The sequence below is a fragment of the Ixodes scapularis genome, unplaced genomic scaffold (assembly GCF_016920785.2).
Source record: "Ixodes scapularis isolate PalLabHiFi unplaced genomic scaffold, ASM1692078v2 PGA_scaffold0__279_contigs__length_252992795, whole genome shotgun sequence".
Lineage (NCBI taxonomy): Eukaryota > Metazoa > Arthropoda > Arachnida > Ixodida > Ixodidae > Ixodes > Ixodes scapularis.
Window position 1 is genome coordinate 64,481,281 of NW_024609835.1, and position 21,243 is coordinate 64,502,523.

At 46.7% G+C, this 21,243-nt stretch overlaps 2 protein-coding genes across 3 annotated transcripts; one reads left to right on the top strand and one right to left on the bottom strand.

The window, feature by feature from the left end:
• The first annotated feature begins 8,455 nt into the window (after window positions 1–8,455).
• On the top strand, window positions 8,456–9,308 carry LOC121046689. Its single transcript, XM_040501207.2, has 3 exons — window positions 8,456–8,592; window positions 8,684–8,893; window positions 9,074–9,308. The coding sequence occupies exons 1-3, from the start codon at window positions 8,456–8,458 to the stop codon at window positions 9,222–9,224; spliced, it is 498 nt and encodes a 165-aa protein (XP_040357141.1). The 3' UTR covers window positions 9,225–9,308.
• A 51-nt stretch (window positions 9,309–9,359) lies between these two features.
• LOC115324638 lies at window positions 9,360–21,243 on the bottom strand. 2 transcript variants are annotated; one of them, XM_042286120.1, is made up of 10 exons: window positions 20,873–21,243; window positions 20,423–20,792; window positions 19,495–19,665; window positions 15,366–15,561; window positions 13,508–13,886; window positions 13,269–13,433; window positions 12,321–12,507; window positions 11,596–11,835; window positions 10,181–10,352; window positions 9,360–9,600 (listed from the first exon to the last, which is right to left on the bottom strand). In XM_042286120.1, the coding sequence occupies exons 1-10, from the start codon at window positions 21,215–21,217 to the stop codon at window positions 9,360–9,362; spliced, it is 2,466 nt and encodes an 821-aa protein (XP_042142054.1). In that variant the 5' UTR covers window positions 21,218–21,243. The 2 variants fall into 2 exon arrangements, with proteins under 2 accessions (XP_042142054.1, XP_029841113.3); XM_029985253.4 differs by lacking the exons at window positions 9,360–9,600; window positions 10,181–10,352 and having other exon boundaries at window positions 10,378–11,835.

The following is a 21,243-nucleotide window of genomic DNA, read 5'->3' on the forward strand; positions in this document are numbered from 1 at the left end:
ATGCCCTCCTACAACAATGCAACGTCAGTTGGAACACAGGACAGCTCCCAGAGTCATGAAAGAAGTCTCGCCTCGTTCCCATCCTGAAAGCAGGAAAATCGCCTCTGTCGCTCGAGTCACACCGCCCCAGGGCGCTCTCCAGCTGCATTGGGAAGTTGATGGAGCGTATGATCATAAATCGTCTGCTCTGGTACCTCAAAAAGACGGGGGTCTTCCCCGAGTGAATATCGGGGTTTCGTCGTGGCCGTTCTGCCATTGACGGCGTCGTGGACGGAGTCTCAGATGTTGAACAGAATCGGAGCCGTCGTCTCTCCACGGTAGCTTTGTTTCTGGACATAAAAGCTGCTTTCGACATCGTGGAACACTCAGCAATACTCCCGTCCCTCATTAAACTTTGCGTACGTGGTGGAACCTACAACTGGATCTTGGACTACCTTCAAGGACGAACAATTTACCTAACAACCACAGAAGGTGACAGTGACTCTTTCTCCGTAACTGCCGGCGTTCCACAAGGGGGCGTCTTGAGCTCCACACTCTTTAACGTCGTCCTGGCCCACCTGCCGCAGAAACTTTCAGAGCATGTAAAAATGTCGATGTATGCCTATGACCTGTGTATCTGGTCTTCGGGTTCGAACCGCGCAGTAATCTGTAGAAGACTCCAGAGAACACTCAGCAGAATCGAAAGATACCTGAACGGCAGAGGCCTACACCTGTCGCCTACCAAATGCGTCGCTATGGCTTTCACCAGGCGTAGTTTCAAACGCTTTCCCATACACATAGGAGAGCATGTTATCCCGTACGTCAACAAGCATACCATTCTTGGAATAGTTATCTATAGGCGCTCACGTGGGCACCTGAAATCAACAGACTTTGATGCAAGGTCATCTCGCACGTGAACATCATGCGATGCCTTTCTGGCACGACGAGGGGGAATTCAGCAGCCCTCATGCAGCTACACAGATGAATGGTACTGGGAAGTCTTCGCTACAGTCTGCCTTTCTTGCACCGGGTCAGTTCAACAACCCAAAGGAAACTCTTGGCACTGCAGGCAAGAAGCCTCCGCGTTGTGCTGGGAGTGCCCTGAGCGTCGCCTTCTGCAAGAGTGGTAGCAGAAGCGCTCGAACAACGTATAAAACACTCTTAGAAAAAAGGCATCGATAGTCCTCCCTTAGGAAAGGAACGGTCTTGTAACCTATGTTCATTTAGAAAGGGAGAAACTTTCGTCCCTGATGCAAGGAGAAACTAGTTCCTCCGTCGCCTGCATCTCATTATGGCGGCCCTGAATCGAGCAAATCGAGATCAATAAGGCTTGACGAGTACGCTACGTCTCTTGTACGGGACGAGAGGAGCAGCAACTAAGAGCGTAACAGGAGCTTTCCGCGAACTGTGTTTATTTCCGAAGCCAGATTCCCCCCAAAGGTACAGAAACTTGCGTTTCGAAAGCAGTCACTCAGTCGTCTTGTCGACAGCACTGATATGTTAAACAGAGACAACCGATACCAGTTAATTCGCGCACTTTACGTCTTACATTTGGTGTTCCTCGAGTCACAATTCCTTCGTCAACCGCACATCACGGAGGAATGGAAACCAGTAGCGAAAGCAAAAGCCACCCTCAAAAGAACAAGCTCGAAGCCGCTGTTTATCGAGTAGCGTGAAATGAGGTTAAATAGCTTGCCACGAGATGGCAGAGTAATTGCAAGTAGCTAGGCTAGGTGGCGCTAGGTACCGCCCAATTTATGTTCTACAAAAAATATTCTGGTTTTCTCAGGCCACTATTGCGTCCTTGGGGATCTTCCACTATACAGACATTACGCTTATTAGAAGCATCAGGTGAACATATATCCAGCACATACACGGCACACACAAATATCAATACAACGGAACACCACACTAACCCAAACACTTCACCCACGCTCTGCGTTTCCGTTTTTATACTGGTCGTTTTGAACGGACGGAATTTCTCGGTGACTGAATAAGCAATAAAATATATTCCCAGCATGTTGATTTTTTTTCAGCAATGTCATACTTCTGAGAGTATTTTGAATGGCTCAGGGGATGAATCTCTTATTAAAAAGCAAACACTCGATCGCGCTGTAATTATTTGAAAGCCAATAAATCAAGCCGCTCCAATGCGGTTCGAAGCAATGAGTTTGTTTCCCCGCACGGTACGTCGTAGCCTGTATTTATATTGTAGTGTTTGTTTTTCTATTTGTGCTGTTCGCGCAAGGCTGCAATCGCCGTCTTGAATTAATCTCGGTAGAGCGGATATTCACTCAGGTGGAGGTGATGCTTCACGGGCTGAGAAATCGCTTTTCGATCAACTTGAATGCAATCAAAGCCGCGAACCATAGTATATTTAAACAGAAAAATAAAGGGTAGCTTTTTTTTCTCGATTTTAGCTACTATTTTTTTTATGTTAAAACTCCACACTATAAATATACATACTTTCCGTCACGATTTCGTAGTGTTCAGTCCTTTCCACAGAGCGCAATCGCTCTCGGGGACGAGACAACCGACAGTCACATTGGCCACTCTACAATAGGAGCTTACTGTTCAGACCAGCGTTCCAACATGACTATCCGCACGTCGATCGATTGCACCTAATACCTCAAGTGGTATTAAACTTTTTAATGTAAAGCGGAATGTCAGCCTGCGACACCCCACCCCCTCCGATCACGGCCCGACCAGCGGCATCAATGCCCGACAGTTTAGGTCATCTCCTCTTGTTGTTACACCACTCATACGCGAACACACGGTCACATCGGCGATAATTCCAGTTTTCTGTTCACAACCCACAACACTGCCATCACGATGATGCTGCTGTGTTGCTGACACGCACAAATACAGAACCACATTGAACGGCGGTTGCACTCGGCGTCGGAAAAGAGAACCGAACTCAGCACGGTAGGCACCCAGGCAGCCGGCAGCAAAACCTGCCTGTCTTGGACGCAGTTCCTGCGATTTCCATCACGTCGAAAACGTCGACACAGTTCCGCGTGGTTTCGCTACTGTAGGACTGTAGTTCTGCGTAAGTCCCGCAATCCGGAGACGGCCATCTTACCCAGTGTACGTGGCGCTGCTGGAACTGCTCCGGAACTTCGCTGTTTCTAGCGGCTTCGTTTGCTCGTCTGATAAAACTAGTGATAAAAACGTCAATGCAAACGAAATGTTCTACACGTTTGGATTAGAAGACGGAATTACAGGCGGCCTTCGCTGCCGCTAAAGTTCAATCAACTCAACAGCATCTATTAAACAACGTCCGCGACCTGCTCGGAAAACGAAACCGAAAGTAGGTCAGTCGGGAGGGCGAAAGCTTTTTCCCGTCTGTCTGGAAAAGGAGAAAAACGTTTCATTCCTCCCTTTTTCTTTTGTCCGCTTGGAGGCGCGTCAGTAGAAGGGAGGAAGACGCGCCGTTGCTACTTTTTTCCTCCATTTTTTCTTAGAGTAAAGCGCTCCGTGTTCAAGGTTCAAGAGAGCCTCCGGCACCACAGTCATTTTTCAACCCAAAACGAGGCGCATCACGTGGCGGACCTGCACACCTCACGTCCAGCATCGAGTTTTGCAGAAGTGGTAAGAAACCACGTCGAAGCCTTTCCGGCGAACGCTGCACCGTATCGTCACCCCCAGCGAGCACTTTGGACATGGCTGATCCCAACGGTCCACCTTTCAATACCGAACGTAGGCAAAGGCACAGCCTTCGGTTTTGTGAAGAGGCTCCTCACTGAATATTACCTTGAAGGGAACTAGAAGAACGCCATCCAGATATATACAGATGGATCAAGCGATGAGATGAGCTCGTCCTCTGCAATCTACGTGCCGGATGCGAGCGTTTCGGAAGGGTACAAACTCTCCCACTGCACATTGTCCACGGCATCCGAGCTCCATGGCATCTTGCAAGTGTTACACTACATAGAGGCAACTTCTCCGAAGAGCTGTGTGATGTGCACGGACTCAAAATCGGCCTTGGCATCCCTATCAACCACAGCCAAGAAGTGCGCATACCTGGGCCTGCAACAGGCTATACTCGATACGAACGACACCCTGCACAAAAGGGAATATGCCATTACATATCAATGGGTCCCAGGACATGTTGGCGTCACTGGCAACGAAATAGCCGATACGACAGCAGCTCGGGCGCACAAAAACGAAAGAACAGAGGCCATTCCCGTTGCGAAAGCTGATGTGAAGAGCGTTCTTTGTGGTGTCGCAAACCAGATAACGGTAAAAATCTGGGAGCAACCTGGGGGCTTCCCTTATCACCTGTACAACCTGGACCCCAAGCTTCAAAGACGAATCCCTTGGAGCACACCTCGAAACCAACTTTCAGTTTATTTCAAACTTCGCCTCGAAGTCGCCCGGACTGGCCGGCAACGTTACAAGTACAAGCAGCAAGTTTCCCCAAACTGCGTGACTTGCCATACCGAGGACACAATCGAACATGAACTCGTTAGCTGCAAACTACGCGAGAAAGAGCGTGTGATCCTCACTAAGGAACTAAATCTTCTGGATGACCAAACAATGACTATGCGAAAGGTGCTAGGACCCTGCACCAATACTAGAAACCAAGCACGGGCGTTCAAACTAGTGATGAACTACTTAGAAACTGGTTTGCTGCAAACATTGTAGACGCAGAATGACGCTCAAAAAGGTCGCCACCTGTAACCGAAACAGAATAGCGAGTGGGGGCAAATAAGCCCTAGCTAACATCTCTGTCGCACGATGAATCAAAATAGCAAATAAAAAAAAGATCCAGCAGCAGAGAGAGTCTGTCTGTTCCTTCGGCAGCCGTTCTGTCGTCGAACCGCCGGAAAAGTAACAGTGAGTGGCGGCGGTGGCAGCAGTATTGAGCGCACCTCGGCGGCGGCCTGGTGCCCGATTTGGTGAGCGCACGATTTCCTTGCTATTATTGGGACCCTTCGCTGGTTGAAATTAGTGGTAGTGGGATGTTTGACATTTCTTAGATTCCTAATTTTGCGCACATCGCTGGCCCACTCACAGACACTCTTCGCAAGGCAGAGCCAAATGTCGTGCGCTGGACCGAGGAACTTAAGAATCAAGGAGCTTTTAGCGGGCGATCCTGTGCTGGCTTCACCAGACTACACGCGCACCTTCATAGTGCAGTGCGACGCAAGCAACCGTGGTTTGGGCGTTGTCCTCAGTCGGGTAAACGAGAAGGACGGGGAACGTCCTGTTTTATACGCCAGCAGAAAACTAACAACACGCAAACAGGCATACAGCACTGTAGAGAAAGTGTGTGCTTGTATGGTATATGGGAAATTGAAAAACTCTCGTGCTACCTGAAAGAATTTTCACTTATTTTCGAGACTGACCACTGCCCTCTCGTGTGGCTTAATCGAATGTCAAACAAAAACGGTCGCTTAAAGAGGTGCAGCCTGGCACTCCAACAATTTACTTTTGCGGTGCTGCACAAGAAGGGCAAAAATCACGCTAATGCCGATTGTCTGAGCCGCATTCCTAGTGTTCATCTAGTTCTGCAAAAAAAAGTCCCCACAGAAAATTTTTTTTTTTCTTTTTTTTTGCAAACGATTTCGCGAAAAAAAAATTGGCGATTTTGCAATGTTCAGGTTTATGACTGCACTTAAATTTGTCAAGAAAGTGCGTTGCATTATTCTGCTCCTAATCATTTCAAGGGGTCTGGCCTTCTTGAGTTGTGGCGGCAGGTTGCTACCGATGTCGTTTCTGCCGCTCGTCTCCCAGGTCATTTCAGCACATCACCTTGCTGCGATCGTACCCGAGCTGCAGACTGCCCAATTATCGTGGACCTTTCCGGCTGCCTTCTCCGTTAAACTCCCCGGTGCTGCCACTCCGGAGTTTCGGAAGCACAGTGGCGTCTTGCGCTTCAGCACCCTCGCCCGAGAACAGAGCGACGTCCGCACTTCATTACCCTGGCCCGAGCGACCCTTCCAAGACCTGGCGACTGTGGCCTTCTACCCTGGTCACTTGCCAAGACTCGCAAGCGTACTTCTATGAAGTCGTCGTCTACAAAGGCCTTCAGCATGCTACATGCCTGTCTCCTACTCCTCAAGAACGCACGGACTACGTCGAGGTGAAACGGCCGCAAGTCGGCTCTCGCCATTTTGGATGCCTCGACAGCTTCTACGTCTCCAGTTACTCAAGAGGCGTCAGCCTGTTGACCAACTTCCAAACTGGGTAGCATTGGCCGAACTGTAACAATTACGGTGCTGGGCTACGCTATGCGTTTTCTCGGCTTCCTGATAAGATTAGTTGGAGCGGCGCGGGGTTGCATTACTTTCTTTGTTTTCGGTCCTGATTGAATGCAGAATCCTTAAAAGCCAGTTTGATTTTATAATAAAGATACATCGTCTTCCACCAGCAGAAAGAGTGTGTCTGTTCCATCAGCAGCCGTTCCGTCGTCGAACAACCAGAAACGTAATAGTATCCAAGCATCCGTTTTGTTGCAGTGTTGGGTTTTCGTCCACCAAGTTTAATCAGTTCCTTAACCTGGAAATTTCAAAGACACTATACTAATTGGGTGTAGCAATTCGGCAGAACACAGCCTAAGTGAGGTCCTTTCTGAGTATGAGAGCAATTCTCTACAGCGTCTATTTTAATAATACAAGACAGAAGTGACCTGTAGTTATCATTACCTTCTCCTCAACCTTTTCATCATGCAAACTGCAAGCAGAAGCTTCGGAGCTTGATGTCCTCCAACTTTAAGACTTCCTTTATTTTTGGTAATTTCTGTCGATTTAATGATCCTCAGAAGTCTTCACAAAACCAATCTTTCTTGAAATAATTTAGTCCTTAATCCTTGGGAAGAAACATGCTGAAGAAGCGCTAGCTAAGTTGTGTATTTCACACACACATTCGGCATGCACAACAGCTACTGTCCAACAAGTATCAGCCCGAGTCTATGTTATGCAAATGCGGACGCATAAGATGAGCCTCCTCAGATGCACTCAGATCTGCCTCGAGGTTGCTGAGACCATCGGCTGCTTTAAAGGGCAACTCCACTCCATTTTTCCGATTTTCGGGTTATGATCTGTTTAGTCGAAGTCGGCGACACTGAATCACGAGATATAATTTATTTTTCGATAGTGTGTATAGTTTTGTAGATATCGCGTATCCAATTTTCCTTCCGGTGGCACTGCGAAACCGAAACTACCGGCCGGAGCATTCTGGCAACACTGATAGCCAGCTGCGCGTTTACGGCGTGACGTCGATCTGGTCCTGCGCGCCTGAGAGCGGGCGCAGCAACACAGCCGGCTCAGTTTCACGTGGAGCTTCAAAACAGAAGGTAAGTTGCACATTTTCTTCTTTACCGCTGTACTTTGTAAATTTGTAAAGCGTTAGTGTGTATTCATAAATTTGTCGACCGAAAAGCGAATCGGACTGCTATAGATAATTTGACGCGGTCAGCGCCGACGCAGCGCGTCTGTATTTATTTGCTCACATGGCAAGACAAAAACAAATAATGAGACAGTTGGAATCCACAAGCGGTGTAGGTTGTTAAAGCTAAGGTGCTTTTATATGTAAGCTAGTTAGAGCTGCCGCGACCTGCGACTGTTTGACATCATCCGCGTTTCTCGTACTTCCAAGACCTCTTCGTAGCTGGCGATTGCAAATATGTCATCCCGGCTGGTGCTCCATCCGTGCAAGCCCGCACATTATGCGCGCGAAGGCAACTTTGCCACTTTGCCAGGCTTGCGATTGCACGGGCTTGCCACCACGAGCTGTTTCATACTTAGCGTGCAACGGTGTCAAAGCTATTGGCGCGAGCGCGTGGCTTCATCCAATTGTTTTGTTCACGCGAGAACGCGCGCAAATGATCAACGAGATCAAGCCCCATGCTCGCGTGAGTAGCTTTGACAGCGTTGAACGCCAAGTATGAAACAGAGTTTATAGATGCCTTGCTTGCAAATGTGTATAGCGCGGTCGGCTCGAGTGTCATGCACCGTTCATCCTCGTTCCCAGCTCCGGCGAAAAAAAAATTAGACCTAGACCATAAAAAGCATGACGATAGTAGCTAACGTATTCAGGCGATAGCACAGCGCACAAAACAATTTGTTTTGATTCTAACTCACAATCTCTGGTTACACCACCTTTGATTGCGTGATGGAAGCTTACGTGAACGCAGCGTACCACTTACCCGTGTTCAGCATGTTATTGAAAATGGAAATTATGGTCTTTTTAAATTTCCCGCATGATTGCCGTCATATAATCGGACAAATGTGGTTGCGTGTTCTCTAGTTTGCTTTCATTTCGTTGTTTTTAGTTGAGAGTCAAGGCCTGCCCGGTGCTGCGTTTCCTCTTCCTCGTAACTACAAACCAGCCCAGTTCACGACTTTATTGCACTTTAAGAGTACTGAATCTTCTACTTCATGTAGTCATTGATGTTTGATCAGCATCAGTGTGCTTAGGGGGTGCTCGCACATTTTTAAACACATTGGGCTTGTACCTTTTTACAGAAGCAATGTCATCTTCCAGCGACGATAGCGAAGAGGTTACATCGTGTCTCGATCCTTTCGCATACGACCCACTGCCGCCTTCGAACGTGCTTTGCATGGAGAGTGAATCGACTCAGGAAACAGAAAACCTAGAGGGAGACTGGTGAGATTTATTTACAACATATCAGCATAGCCTGCATTTTATACAAAACATAGAAAGCCATCCGACTGTCCTTTTTCTTGATCGGTTGCAGGTGCACTTGTGCCAACTGCAATGAAGGGGCCGATAGACTTTGTTGTCGCGGCGTGGCTGCAGTGGTGAAAGTCAGTCCAACAACCTGCATTACGGAGCATCACTTGTTTCACCTCGTATGTCTCAATAGAGAGCTACTGGACATAGCCTACCACGAAATCCGAATGTACACACCTTCCTACCTTGAGCAAGCGCATGGAGACAGAAACAGGTAAAATGCTGAAAACTGAGAGAAGTTAATGGTTCATCTAAAGTTACTCGACTGTTTGTGTCTGGATTCCCCTAACCACTCAGCTAGATCCCAAACCTAATAGTGGCTTTCACTTTTTTTTTTTTTACCTCGCTATGTATGCACCCCTGCTCATATCTCTGCTGTTTTTCCACAACACAGGACATACAGGTTCGTAGCCTACAGGAAATTCGTATGGTGGATATGGAGGAGGCTTGGGAGGTTCAACCGGGTGAGACTTCCCTGCTGTGTGGTGGCCATGATTAGAAAACACTTCCCTTCGGAGACTTACACAGGTTTCCAGTATTCCTAGTGCAGGAACCTTGAAACATGGGCCCTGATGGCAGCTTCTTTCTCTGGCCTTTGGGCTCCGCTGCACAAGGATTCCCGACGAGGACGTCCCTCCATGGCCACATTCGTGGGCTGTTCAGCTAACGCCAAGCTGCACTCAAGAAGTGTTTTCACGTAGCCTAGAAAGAAACCCATGATCACGAAATAAATTCATGTTGTCACAGCACTGTAGTGAACATTTTCTGTTACCGTAAGAGGGTGCTTCAATTACAGGACGGAGGACCCACTCCCCCTTCCTTGACTTAGGGAACCTCAGGCTGAATCGGAGCTTCCCTTCACGGGTTCGTGCTTGCTTGCGGTCAGCATTGGCATTGTAATGTAGGATTGCCATGCAGGTCCTACAAAATATTCATGTATAAAAAATGAGACGTTTATGCTTTTCTGTAATGCAAAATTAAAGCGCAGCTCTTGACCTGTTCTGGTTTTGCGATATGTGGTAAAGAATTTGATTTTATCTTTTTTGTTACGCCTATAAATGTTGCATAATTACGCACCAGGTAATTAAAATAACTACTTGCATGATCTCAAGATCACGTAAGGTTACATGATTGCGTAACTTTACGTGGTTATGTAGAGTTACATTACCGCAAACTGCTCCTTTATGTAACCTGAAGTAACCACGCGAGGTTACGTGGTCGCTTAACATAATTGCATAATCGCATAAAGTCATTGTCCCATTATTTTATGTGAATACGCAAGGTTACGGATCATGTAATCACCTCAGGTTTTGTGACCTTACATAGTTACATGATCACATAAAGTTAAATTATAATGTGATTACGTGACCTTCCTCATCCATAGTCTCGCCCTTTGCACACTCCCCTCCTCCGGTTATTCCGACGTCGCAAAATTCGGGAACGGGTGCCTAAGATCTGTGCTCCAAAACATTAAACCAGTTATAGCAGCAGTAGCACTTACCGTGCAACCATACCATCGTAGCCAAAATGGGAGGACTTAGGTGTAAAGTGGATAAGCAGGCTATGAAATGCCTCAAGCTTATAAGTCTGGCTGCCGCCAGAGAGCCTTGGAATATCCTTCAACAAGTGGCGGGCCATCACAATTTTGTGGAGCGCCACGTATGGTTCCGTCCCTGACAAAAAAGAAAAATTGCAAATAATTATGCTATCTATGTGAAAAGGTAGTTGATGAAGTCAAGTCCAAATTATATATCAGTTATTGCACCACGGTTGGGTCAGACTAGGGAGAAAAAGCGCTGCAAAACTGCAGGAAAGATTATACAGGGTGCGGCCATAAAAACTTTCCCATTTGGAATGCCTACCAAAAGTGATTTTCAAATGTACACACCTGAACAAAACCAAAACGTCATTTCGCCCAAAGTTCTACGATTATCCTTTTCGGACAACTCGGGAGTAGTAATAATAGAACAAAAATGACAGCAGTGCATTTCCTATGGCCTATACAGGTTGCTTTCCGTAAGAACACTGGTTTGCGACCTGCTCTCCCAGGTGGCCCACTAAACACAAGAATGTTTTGTTTTCGTTTGTTAATTAATTATTTTGATCGTTGCCAGTCTATCCAGTCGTTCTTGGTGTTTTTGCATTGAGTAGGCAACTTAAAAGAAGGGTCGGGAATGAGCGTGCAGGTGGAAAACGACTGGTATAGGCCATTAAAAATGCACTGCTGCAGTTTTTCTTCCATTTTTAACAATTTACTGCTCCCGAGTTGATCTCTAAAAATACAGATATAAAACATTGAGCGGAATGGTATTTGTGTCCCCAGTCATAGGTGGGTACCGTAAAATCCCCGAGAGATAGCCCACCTAACATCAAGAGCAAATCGGGTGAAAATATAGAGTGGGCTAACCAGGCAAAGAAACAGCTACGAGCGAAAAGTGAGTGCCCAATCCTGTTGCGCTGCCGCTCCAAGTGTCTATGTTAGTGCCATTCAGTGCAACCGCTTTTATATCTTCAGCGAGAGCGCGCCACATGTGCCTCTACCGTCGTCTAGATCAGTGTATGCCAGTGAAGATTTTGACTTTCCAAGAGGGCTATGCATGTTTCTTTGAAGGCGCACATTCAGTGTTTTGGGGTGGCATGGGATAAACCTCTCCTGCATCACACTTTCTATTTGTTGCTCAGCTTCTCTCATTAATTTATTCAAACTATCTCAAAAGTTGATTGGGCGATGCATTTTGCTGTAATTTTGACGATGAGACACTATTCAATGGTTCCAAAGGTGATGCGGTGGATTGACCCAAGTTTTAATGCGATTGATGAAGCAAGCAAAGAAGCAAGGGTAGTCGACAAGCCTCTATGGGAGCTCAGCAAAGCAATCAAATTTGAAGGTGTTGTAAAAGTGTTTGCTGAACTTGCCTTCCTGCAGCCACCACCGGTCACCAATGTCACCATGAGAGCAGGCAGGGTAGAGGGGGGTTTGGTGCAGATGAATGTTGGCCACGTGCCGCATGAGGGAGCACCATTTCGCAAGGATCAAGTCCCCATTATCCCCACTTGTCTGTGCACACCAATACACATGCGACCGAATCGACTTCACCCAGGAAAGAAGAATCTTATTTCTTCCCTTGCCTGCTGCAGTCACCTTGCTTATGACACCTGGAAAAGACACGTTATGCGGCTTCCAGTACAGAGGTACGGCAATTTAAGAGGGCAAGGACAGAATAGAGAGAGCGATATCAAAGCGGGAAGACAGGCGTGGATGGTATTAGACTGCGAAAATTTTGCTTTCATTTTTTCGTGAATCGGCCTAACTACACTAAATGAGAAGCGTTGGCGCAAAACTACATGTGCTTACTAGGCCGTATGCCGTGGGGCTGTCAGAAATATTTAACAAATTTGTGCATGCCGGGACTGAAATGCTGTGCAAAGCTTGAAAAGAAGATGGTGTAGCTTTTTGTTCAACTTAGTCACAAAGTATTTTGATGAAGAGTACTGTGCAGCTCTGTCTATATCTATTTAACCAAGAAACATTTAATCTTGTTTCTACTAGTAATTGCAGTCATGCCTGCACCAATAATGCCGAGCTAGACATGGCATCTGCCTGCCCTTTGTTTCAAAAATCACTTCCAGTATTGCCTTGCCTTTTGCAAGATGCCATGCGTCGAAGCGGTGCTTGGTGTTGGGGTAGTCAGTCGTCATCATGGCCTTGACGCCTATGTGGCGGTCCGTAATTAGCGTTCCAACGATCAGTCCCTCGTTGAGCAAATTGTCTAGGCCGCGCCTCAGACCTTCCTTCTCCATGTGGGAGCTGGACTTCACTTCGGTCGACTGAAATGCAAATCAAATGTTTCAATGACTACGATATCTACGAAAATTATGTCTTGAATGCTTACTTTAAATGAATAAAGCTTATTTTGCTTCTAACCTCCTTTAGACGGGTATTGTTAATATGTGGGTAATTTAAAGTGGGTCAGCTTTATGGATATCTAAAAAAATAGAAGCGTCAAACTATCATGATCTTTTAATACAGAAACTATGATTTCCTCAACTATATATTTGGTTTTTGAATTCACTACATGCAGCTTCCATCTATCCAACTACCATACATGAATGCAGATATTTAGTCTTCAATCTTTACTACATTTTTATCTTTTAAAAGTGAGTCTTTTTTAAATGTTTATTCTATCAATGCTTAGGTAACATTTCCAGTTTGTAATATGTACTGAATACATACATCCTTAGAGTTTGCAAACAAATTCAAAGCACCAGTTCTGCAGAGCGGAGGTGAGTCCCCTTTGAAACGTCAAGAGCATACGTGCACTGAAGCTAAGGGAAACAATGCCTGCCAAGCTTGCAGCATAAATTAATTTGAGTACAATGTAAACAGCCGAAGGGGCCGAGCGTTATAATGCAAGAATTGACGCAAAGATTTGTCTCAATGTCTGACCGCTAATGAGAAAGAAAGGGAGGAACAAAAGGAGAGCGCAAGCTTTAGTGGCTGTGAAAGCAACAGTTAAATTAATTTGGGAGGCAGCTGCAACAAGATATTTGTGATAACCTGAAAGATTAAAAAAACACCTATGCCCTACCTGGACCAGCTCAAAATGAATTATGCGCTTGAGGTTCATCTCCATCAGGCTGTACGTCCCGTACTTCGCGGAATAGCCAGGGGAGTCCGCCCGTCCGTCCCCAGCCAGGCACAGCGTTTTGCCCTGCAGCCCCTGAACAAGCTGCGCCTGCTCTGCTTTCCAGACCTGCAGAATATGGAGTATTCATGTTATGGTGTTACCACCAGGTAACAATTGGAGCACTATAGCACAGTTCTTACTTTCAATGCTGCAGGGAACAGGAAGGCGCTTTGAATCCTGAAGTACTGCGACTTTTGAACAGTGGCGATTCCGATCAGGCTCAGGAGGCGCAAAACGCACGTTGGACTTGCGCCCGAGAACGTGATGGCCCCACAGAGCAGGAGGGCCAGCAGTGGCCTGCTCCTCAATCTGGGCTGGCTCTCCCAAATGAACTTGTGTCCTTGCACACAAGTGACCACAGCCCGAAGAAGGGGGCCCTGTCGACTTATCTTCGCCGTGGTAGGACAAAGGCACTGAAAGCAGACTGCGAGCAGCTGCAGCAATCTGGACAGTGGCACTATGAACTTGGGCTCCGCAACAGGGTCTGCGGCCTCCCCAGTTATGTTGAGTTCTTCTGACCTGCAATGCAGCCCACAAGGATGCAATCTTTAACACTACAAGGAAGTGATATTTTGAGCTAATCAGCAATCATTTTCCCTCTCCAAAAAAATGTAAAAAACTAAAAAATGGTAAGCTTTATCACAATTGTGCTCCATCACAAATTGCAGCACGAAATTAGTGGAAGACTAATTCCTAGGTCTTATATAGGTTGATTTGTACACGTCACATTGTAGTAATGTAGGGGTGCGCTAATACGGAACAGTAGTAATCTAATTGAATACCTAATGAAGTAAAAAAAAAATAGAAAAAAGGCACCTGCTGTACATCACCTGTGAATGAATTGACCATCGGCCTGTAGGGATGTTGCAGGTTGTACAGAACAGCCTTTCGCATTCTTTCCTAACTGTGTAGGCTTCAAAGCACACTTCACCAATGTGTGAGGTGTACCGCATTTACTCGAATAATAGCCGCACTATTTTCCTTGCGTCTACTTTCCCACAAAACAAGTATACAGCCAATCATTGCGTTGCGCATAAATAACATAGCGAATAACCAGATCGAGAACATGATGGTCCATACAAATGCAATCTTCACAGATGGTATATTCGCACGAAGACGTCATCTCTGTCGTGTAAACAGCTGTAATCATGATGTCGATCATGGTGATCGGCAATCTACGTGCTCCGCGGAAAAGCGAACCCTCAGGTTTTCTTCATAAAGAGTGCGGCTATTACTCGAGTAAATACGGTACATTACAACAATGTTTCGATTTGAAACAGAAAGGCACTTGCTTGTGAAAGAAATGCAGTATGATGGAGTGCTGTATACTATAACCCCCCTCAATTCATGTACAAGGGTGGCGCAAACAAAGAGGCGTTTCGTTGACTCGCAATTTGGGTGTGTGCCCATTACGAGTAAATCTGGGTACTTTCAGGGCTGATGCATTCAGAATCTTCTTTGTTTTTTTTTCTACTCTATGCACTATATCGTTGTAGAACGGTAGAACCAAAATGTATTTTGCATGTCTGGAATCACTAGAATGGAAACAGAGGACACATCTTTCGTTGGATCTGTCCTGGCCATGCATCTTTTGCGCAATATGTGTAATATTCGAGTAACCGAACAGTAGAAATTCACTCCATAAATGGAATTATTCAACGGCTTACTATACGATTTGGGTCCGGAATATTTGAGTATTTGCACACCCCTAGTAACCACCCAGCAACTACACACTACGTTGCCTGTGTCTACGTGGAAATTGAAACCTGTTACTCTGTGCCTACATGGCAAGTCTCTCTTGTGCTACAAGGCTCAGTAGACGGAGCAGACATAGATGGAGCTGATCCAGTTTTTCACAAAAAAAATATTCAGAATTCTAAATGGAACAAGTGCATGACTGTAAGGTAACAGATACTTTTCTTCTGAAAAAGCACAGAAATTGAGGTAAAGTTAATGCAGCCTATAATAGTACTAACACAATATACTACCAGGACATACTCATCAGCAGAGTCCTCTCCCGAGCTGTCGGTGTCGCCCTCGTCTGGAGAGTACGTCGGGTCTTGTCTGTCATCCTCGGAGATGTCGTCCTCGGAATCACTCTCCGAGTCGGAACCCTCTTCTTCCAGGCTAGGGGGGCTTCGGTTACCAGGCACTGGAGGTGGTTCCTTGCCCAGCTTGCCACAGACAATGTTGACTGCATGGAAAGGACCCCATTTAGGAGCAGAAATCTTTGAGGACGTGCACCTACAGCTACGTCGATAAAGATTGGAATGGTACTGTGACCATATGCCTCGACTTATCAGTGGCTGCTTTTTACACAGTACTAATGCTGGACCCAAGAAAGCTAAAAACCAATGCTTTGTGGCATGAAATGTTGCCAGCTAGGACAATATTAGAAGGGAGGTCTTGTTTGGTTTTGACAAAACGGCCTGTAAAATCACTGGAATCACCATTCATGAACAATGATGCTGCCACATCGAGCATAGATGGCATTCACTATCCTTGTGTATGCAGCTGTTTCCGGACAAATTCAAAGCTGTTATTTGTACAACTAAAAGACGTTGAAAGCAAGCTATTAGTGAAAGATTACAACATACGATTGACATACTTCTGGTTATTACGCCACAACCTGACAATTAAAAAAACCTGCAGCTGAAATTTCACAAGGGCTTTTTCAGTTATAAGAATAAATAATACTAAAGAAACAGTAGTCTACCTTGCCTCCGAGAGTAGGTGTAAGCACGAAATGCGTTGCACGGGTGCAGACGGCAGTGTTACCTGCATACTAGTGAGCACACCACCCGGGCGCATCCCTATAGATTGTTTTACTGAAAGGGGATGAGAGAGAAAAGGGGAAAGGGCTACCGGCACTTTCCTCCCATGGGTAGTTATAGCCGCGTCCCACTAAAGCGACAAACAGCGACAAACGACAGCGACACATGACAACAAGTGACAGACGACACCAACAGGTGGCTGTTTGTCGGAGTCCACCGTCCCACCTGGCGGGCACGACACAGAACACAGGGGCAACGAAACTTGTTTCCTAGTGGGACGAGTTGCCAAAAAAACACTTCAAAAGGCACAGACAAACAGAGTCTGGCGACGCAGTTTTCGTGTTTTGCTCTTTGGGCGTAAAATGCGCCGACAAACACAGGGAAAGTGGAGACGATTACTTTATTTCTTGATTAAAGTTTCCACTTTTCTCCATTTGCCGTTGACGACTTTCCGCAAACAGTCGCGAAAATCGACACCAATCTTTTCCCAAACTAGAATTCCCGAATTGTTCCTTTTTTTTTTTTTTGTCGTTCGAGACATTCTAGGCGAGCTCCACGGAATTTCACTCCGATTTTGAGGATGTTCATAACTTCACATTCGAATGATCGAGGGCAGGTGTTTTCTGGGGGACAATACGGCATCCCGATTTTTACAGAGCGTGATGACAAGTCTCGTGTGCCGGAATGGCTTGCCGCGGAACGTTGTGTCCTACTTTGTGGTGAGCGGTCTTGCTTTGGTCAGTCCTCGAGCATGGGTGTATCCATCCTGATGCAGGGCGTAGACCTCAGTGTCTTGAAGCACCACCTCGCGCACCAAGTTTTTGTGAGCGAAACCAGCCATGAATGCTGCTAAAGTTGAAGCCGGGGCGAGTTAATATGACATACTTAAAAGGTTAAAACAGCGCAAAAGATGACGGACAGGGTAAAGAAGGACACGGACAGAGCGCTGCTCTGTCCGTGTCCTTCTTTACCCTGTCCGTCGTCTTTTGTGCTGTTTTAACCAAAACCAGCAACAGCAAATTCTCTTTCGCAACACGACCGCCAGCAAACAAGCCACGCCCACGACCACTACGAGCAATCGAGGAACCGGAACTGCAGGAACGATCAGTGGCCGCCAAGGACTTCTCTGAAGGTCGAGCAGCGGAGTGAGCCATGGAAGGAACAGGAGGAAGGGTATAGGGATGGGAAGAGAGGCAGGTACATGCGGACGAGGAGGATAAGTTTGTCTCCGAAAGAGGTTCCTCGGTGGAACTGCTAGCTGCACTTCAAGTCAAACGACAGGCAAGAACTCATCCGTCGTCGATTGTTTGTCGGCGCATGTCACGGGTGTTGGTTGCTACAGCAAGACAGCATCAGCGTCATGAAACTTTGTGGTGTCGCCGGACAAAAATCGGTGTTTGTCGCTCTAGTGGGACGAGGCTATTAGGAGATCTGAAAGACACGGATGAGTCGCCTCGGCACCTTTGGATCCACATAATGCTCGGAGCACACTTGGTTCGTTCGCAGTTTTCTTCCTGTTTCTAATTCTTGAGATTAAATTAGAGCCACTGGATTCGATGACAACAATCCACCCATCATGGGAAGACCATGTGCTTGGTCGTAGAGTGCACTAGCAACAACCGAAAGCGTAGAGTACTATCGGAGGCTTCAGTAACCCGAGTTACAGAAGATGTGCTTCAGTAACCCGAAAAAAGCTTTTGACCAACATCATCCTCTCGGGTGTCTTGCAACATTCGTGAAAGAAACGGGCGCCAAATTCATTGCTCTACCATCAGTCAACATGAGATATGCCCACAAGGTGGGAACAAGTTTCTTTGTAAGAATCGCTATTTCAGCTTGGAACTTCTTGGGATCTACTCTTTACAGGTTGCTCATTCTCCTTAGCAGTTTTATATTTATTGGTGTTCCTGAATCGTGATCTCTGACGTGACTGCAAAAAAACCATTAAATTGTTTACCATCACAATGCCACTGTATTCATCTTATTTTGGGAACGACTGCACATCAAAGGTGGAACTAAACATCAATGTCCAATTTCAAAGCAAGAATCGCTTGCAATGGGCCTACTTCAACACAGCTGTTTTCGGTTCTTGAGAAGAGGCACACCCATAGGCACGGTAACCTAATTAACTTTTATAAAAATCTGAAAACCGGAGCCATCTTCAATCGTTTTTCAGCACTGCTTTTGTTTTGTGCATCCCTATTCATATCTTATTTTATTGTTTTGGATGACCTCTAAACGACAAATACATTCTCGACGCCTACAACCGTGAAAAGCCTCAAGGGAATCGCAAGTTCATTCGCTGCGTCAAGGAATCTTTTGGGCATTCATACTTTCAATTTCTATCACTGGCATGTTCGCAGCCAAGGTCCCTGCTGCTGTTCCTCAAATAGTCGCACTTGCACACGCCATAATCCAAAGCAAAAAGTTTGCAGAGGGTTCAAAAACGCGAATCGCAGCACGTAACACGCACAACGCAGCCTAGAGCATATATTTAGCGCTCTAAAGCACCACCAATGTACACAATGCACCAGGGGTGCACAAAGGAATGCTTTCCCTGCTTCATCTAACCGCTCAGCGTGACCACAGAGCATCGTGCTCACCAGACGGCGAGCATGAAGGTTTATTCGGCACCCTCAGTGTTTATCACAAACATTACCAGGCTTGGCCATTGAAGGTGTCTTCAACGTCTAAGTCATTATTTATGTCAAGCACATCCTCGACGTCCAAAACGTCGTCCATGTTCAAGCATCATTACCGACGTCCAGACGTCGAAGACACTTTTTTTACGTTAAACATGTTAATCATTGCTTCGTCGTCTAACATGTTAAACTTCGAAGACAACAACTTTGAAGACGGCGTCGACGCTGAAATGTCTTCCACATCAAAAGACATCTTGGACGTCAACAATGACGACGATGACGCAGACGACGTCTTGAACATCTGTATGCTCTTAGCATTGCTGCCGACAGAATACAGACAATACTTACGTTGTGCCAACGCACAGAGCCCAATTACAGTCAGTAAACACACAATTTCTGAGCAGATTTCAATGAGGTTCTGGATAAATTTAAAAAAGTCTCGGGATAGATTTTGAAAGGTTTTGGAGGTTTGCCAAGAACGCGAGCTAAACTACAGATTCAGCTCAAAAGAATGCCTAGCCCGTATGCTCATTTCAGACATCATGGAATGCACTCAATCATAACTAAAATGTCGAGGCCCTAGCAAGAGTCTTGATGTCACGAGCCTGAGGTTTCCTTGTGCTTGCCTAATACAATCATGTTATGAACCAAGCATATGTTTTGGCGCAAGCGGAGAAATACATAGGGCGAAAGCTGCTTTCCTTGACATACCAGGGACAGAATTCGAAGTCTCTGTCGAAGTGTCGACCAGGTCGGGCATTGTCTGCGACGACTTGTCGGAGCAGTTGACTTGTGATGGTTGTATGGCTGTACACTTGTGGCAATGCACTACAGAGACCACCACTGCTCTGCCACAGCAGATCGCTGTTGGCATCTGTGTTCCTGTAATTTTAACATTGGAACAGTGAACATCTCATGAGCAATTGCAAGGTCTTTGAAGTCTACATCTTTGAAGGTGATGGGAAAATCTTTGGCTCACATAAGGCTGTTTGAGCATCACCTCCCAGGCTGTGTTTTGCTAACTCATACGATAGCTAAATGATTGTGTTCAAATGAGAACACTACAATTAATTACTCCAGTCTTTTTTGTTTTGTTTGAGGGGGGGGGGGGGGGTTCTATTCTACATAAAACGGAATTGCACTAAACCGAAAGGGCTACCTCTAATGATACAGGCAAACCTATCACTGAACGAAGACGGGTTTCACATTCAATGAAATCGTTATCGCGAAGGGACACTCTGCAATGTAAAAGCAACTTTCTTAGATAAGAACGCCTTCCTAAATATTCGCCTTGCATATCTGTGCTCAATTGTAGCATACTCCACAATTTTTTTTTTTTTTGACCGGGGGCAGGATCTTATTAAAACGAGACTTAGACATTTAGCCAAATGTCTCAACAAAACAAAATATGAGAGAGAGAGAGAGAGAGAGAGAAAAAAAAAAAAACACCCACAGTGGGGATTGAACCAGTCTACTGCGCGTGAGGCAGACGCGTTACCACTGTGCTACGCCACAGCTTCGAAGTAGGTTTTATACAAGAACCAAATCAAAAAGTTCTGCACGGAACACTCTACGATCGAGGTGCACGCCGTTGTGCGTATAGCTTTAGTCATTCAGGAATCCTTCGTACGCTTCGTACCCATGTCGCTACATGTTGCGTCGACGCTGGTTGCGACGCTGGCTTCAACGGTGTCGGGCCCAGCGACGTCCGTCGTGCTGCCCAGCTCCACGACTTCGGCTTCGGCAGCTTCTGGGGTGGAGGTACTCCCGGGAGAGGTGCAAGCCGCGGCGCTCAGCCCGGCAGCGATTCCTTCGTCCACGTCCATCGCGCTGTCGAGCTCCATGACACCGCCTTCGGCAGCTTCTGCGGTAGAGGCGTCTCCCGGTGGGGCGCTCGCCCGGGCAGCAAATGCGTCGCCGTCATCGGCAGCCTCTGGCGTAGAGCAGGCATCCGCCGGTGGGGCGCAAGCCGCAGCGCTCGGTCCGGCAGCTAGGGCTTCGTTCACAATCTGTTACGAAAAAACGAAAACGACAGAAATTAGTCAATGCACATAGTCACTCTACATTGTACGCGCGGTAACGATCGTACCTCGATTCGCTGCCGTTTGTAGTAGGCCGCTCGTGCTGGGGCAGCCGGTGGACGGTACGCAAATAGCGAGGGCACCGCATCCTTCTTCAAAGACGCGTGTTTCGTTGAGAAACCCGCGGCAGACAGCAGCCGCAGATCCCGCGCGTAGCTGTCTGGCGCGAAGTGCTCGGAGCAGAGCTTCGCGTTGGAGCTCGGAGTCCAAGGTCTTCCGAAGTCTGTCCGGCGAACGGCATCGACCCACACCTTGCGCCTCTTCTGATCTCTCGGAAACTGGTGGTACTGCAGCTCCGGGTTTCGCACCGAATTGTTGCTGCAACCCACAGCACTGCAAGTCGTGCTGGGCATTGCCCAGCGCAAGTCCGGCGAGTCTC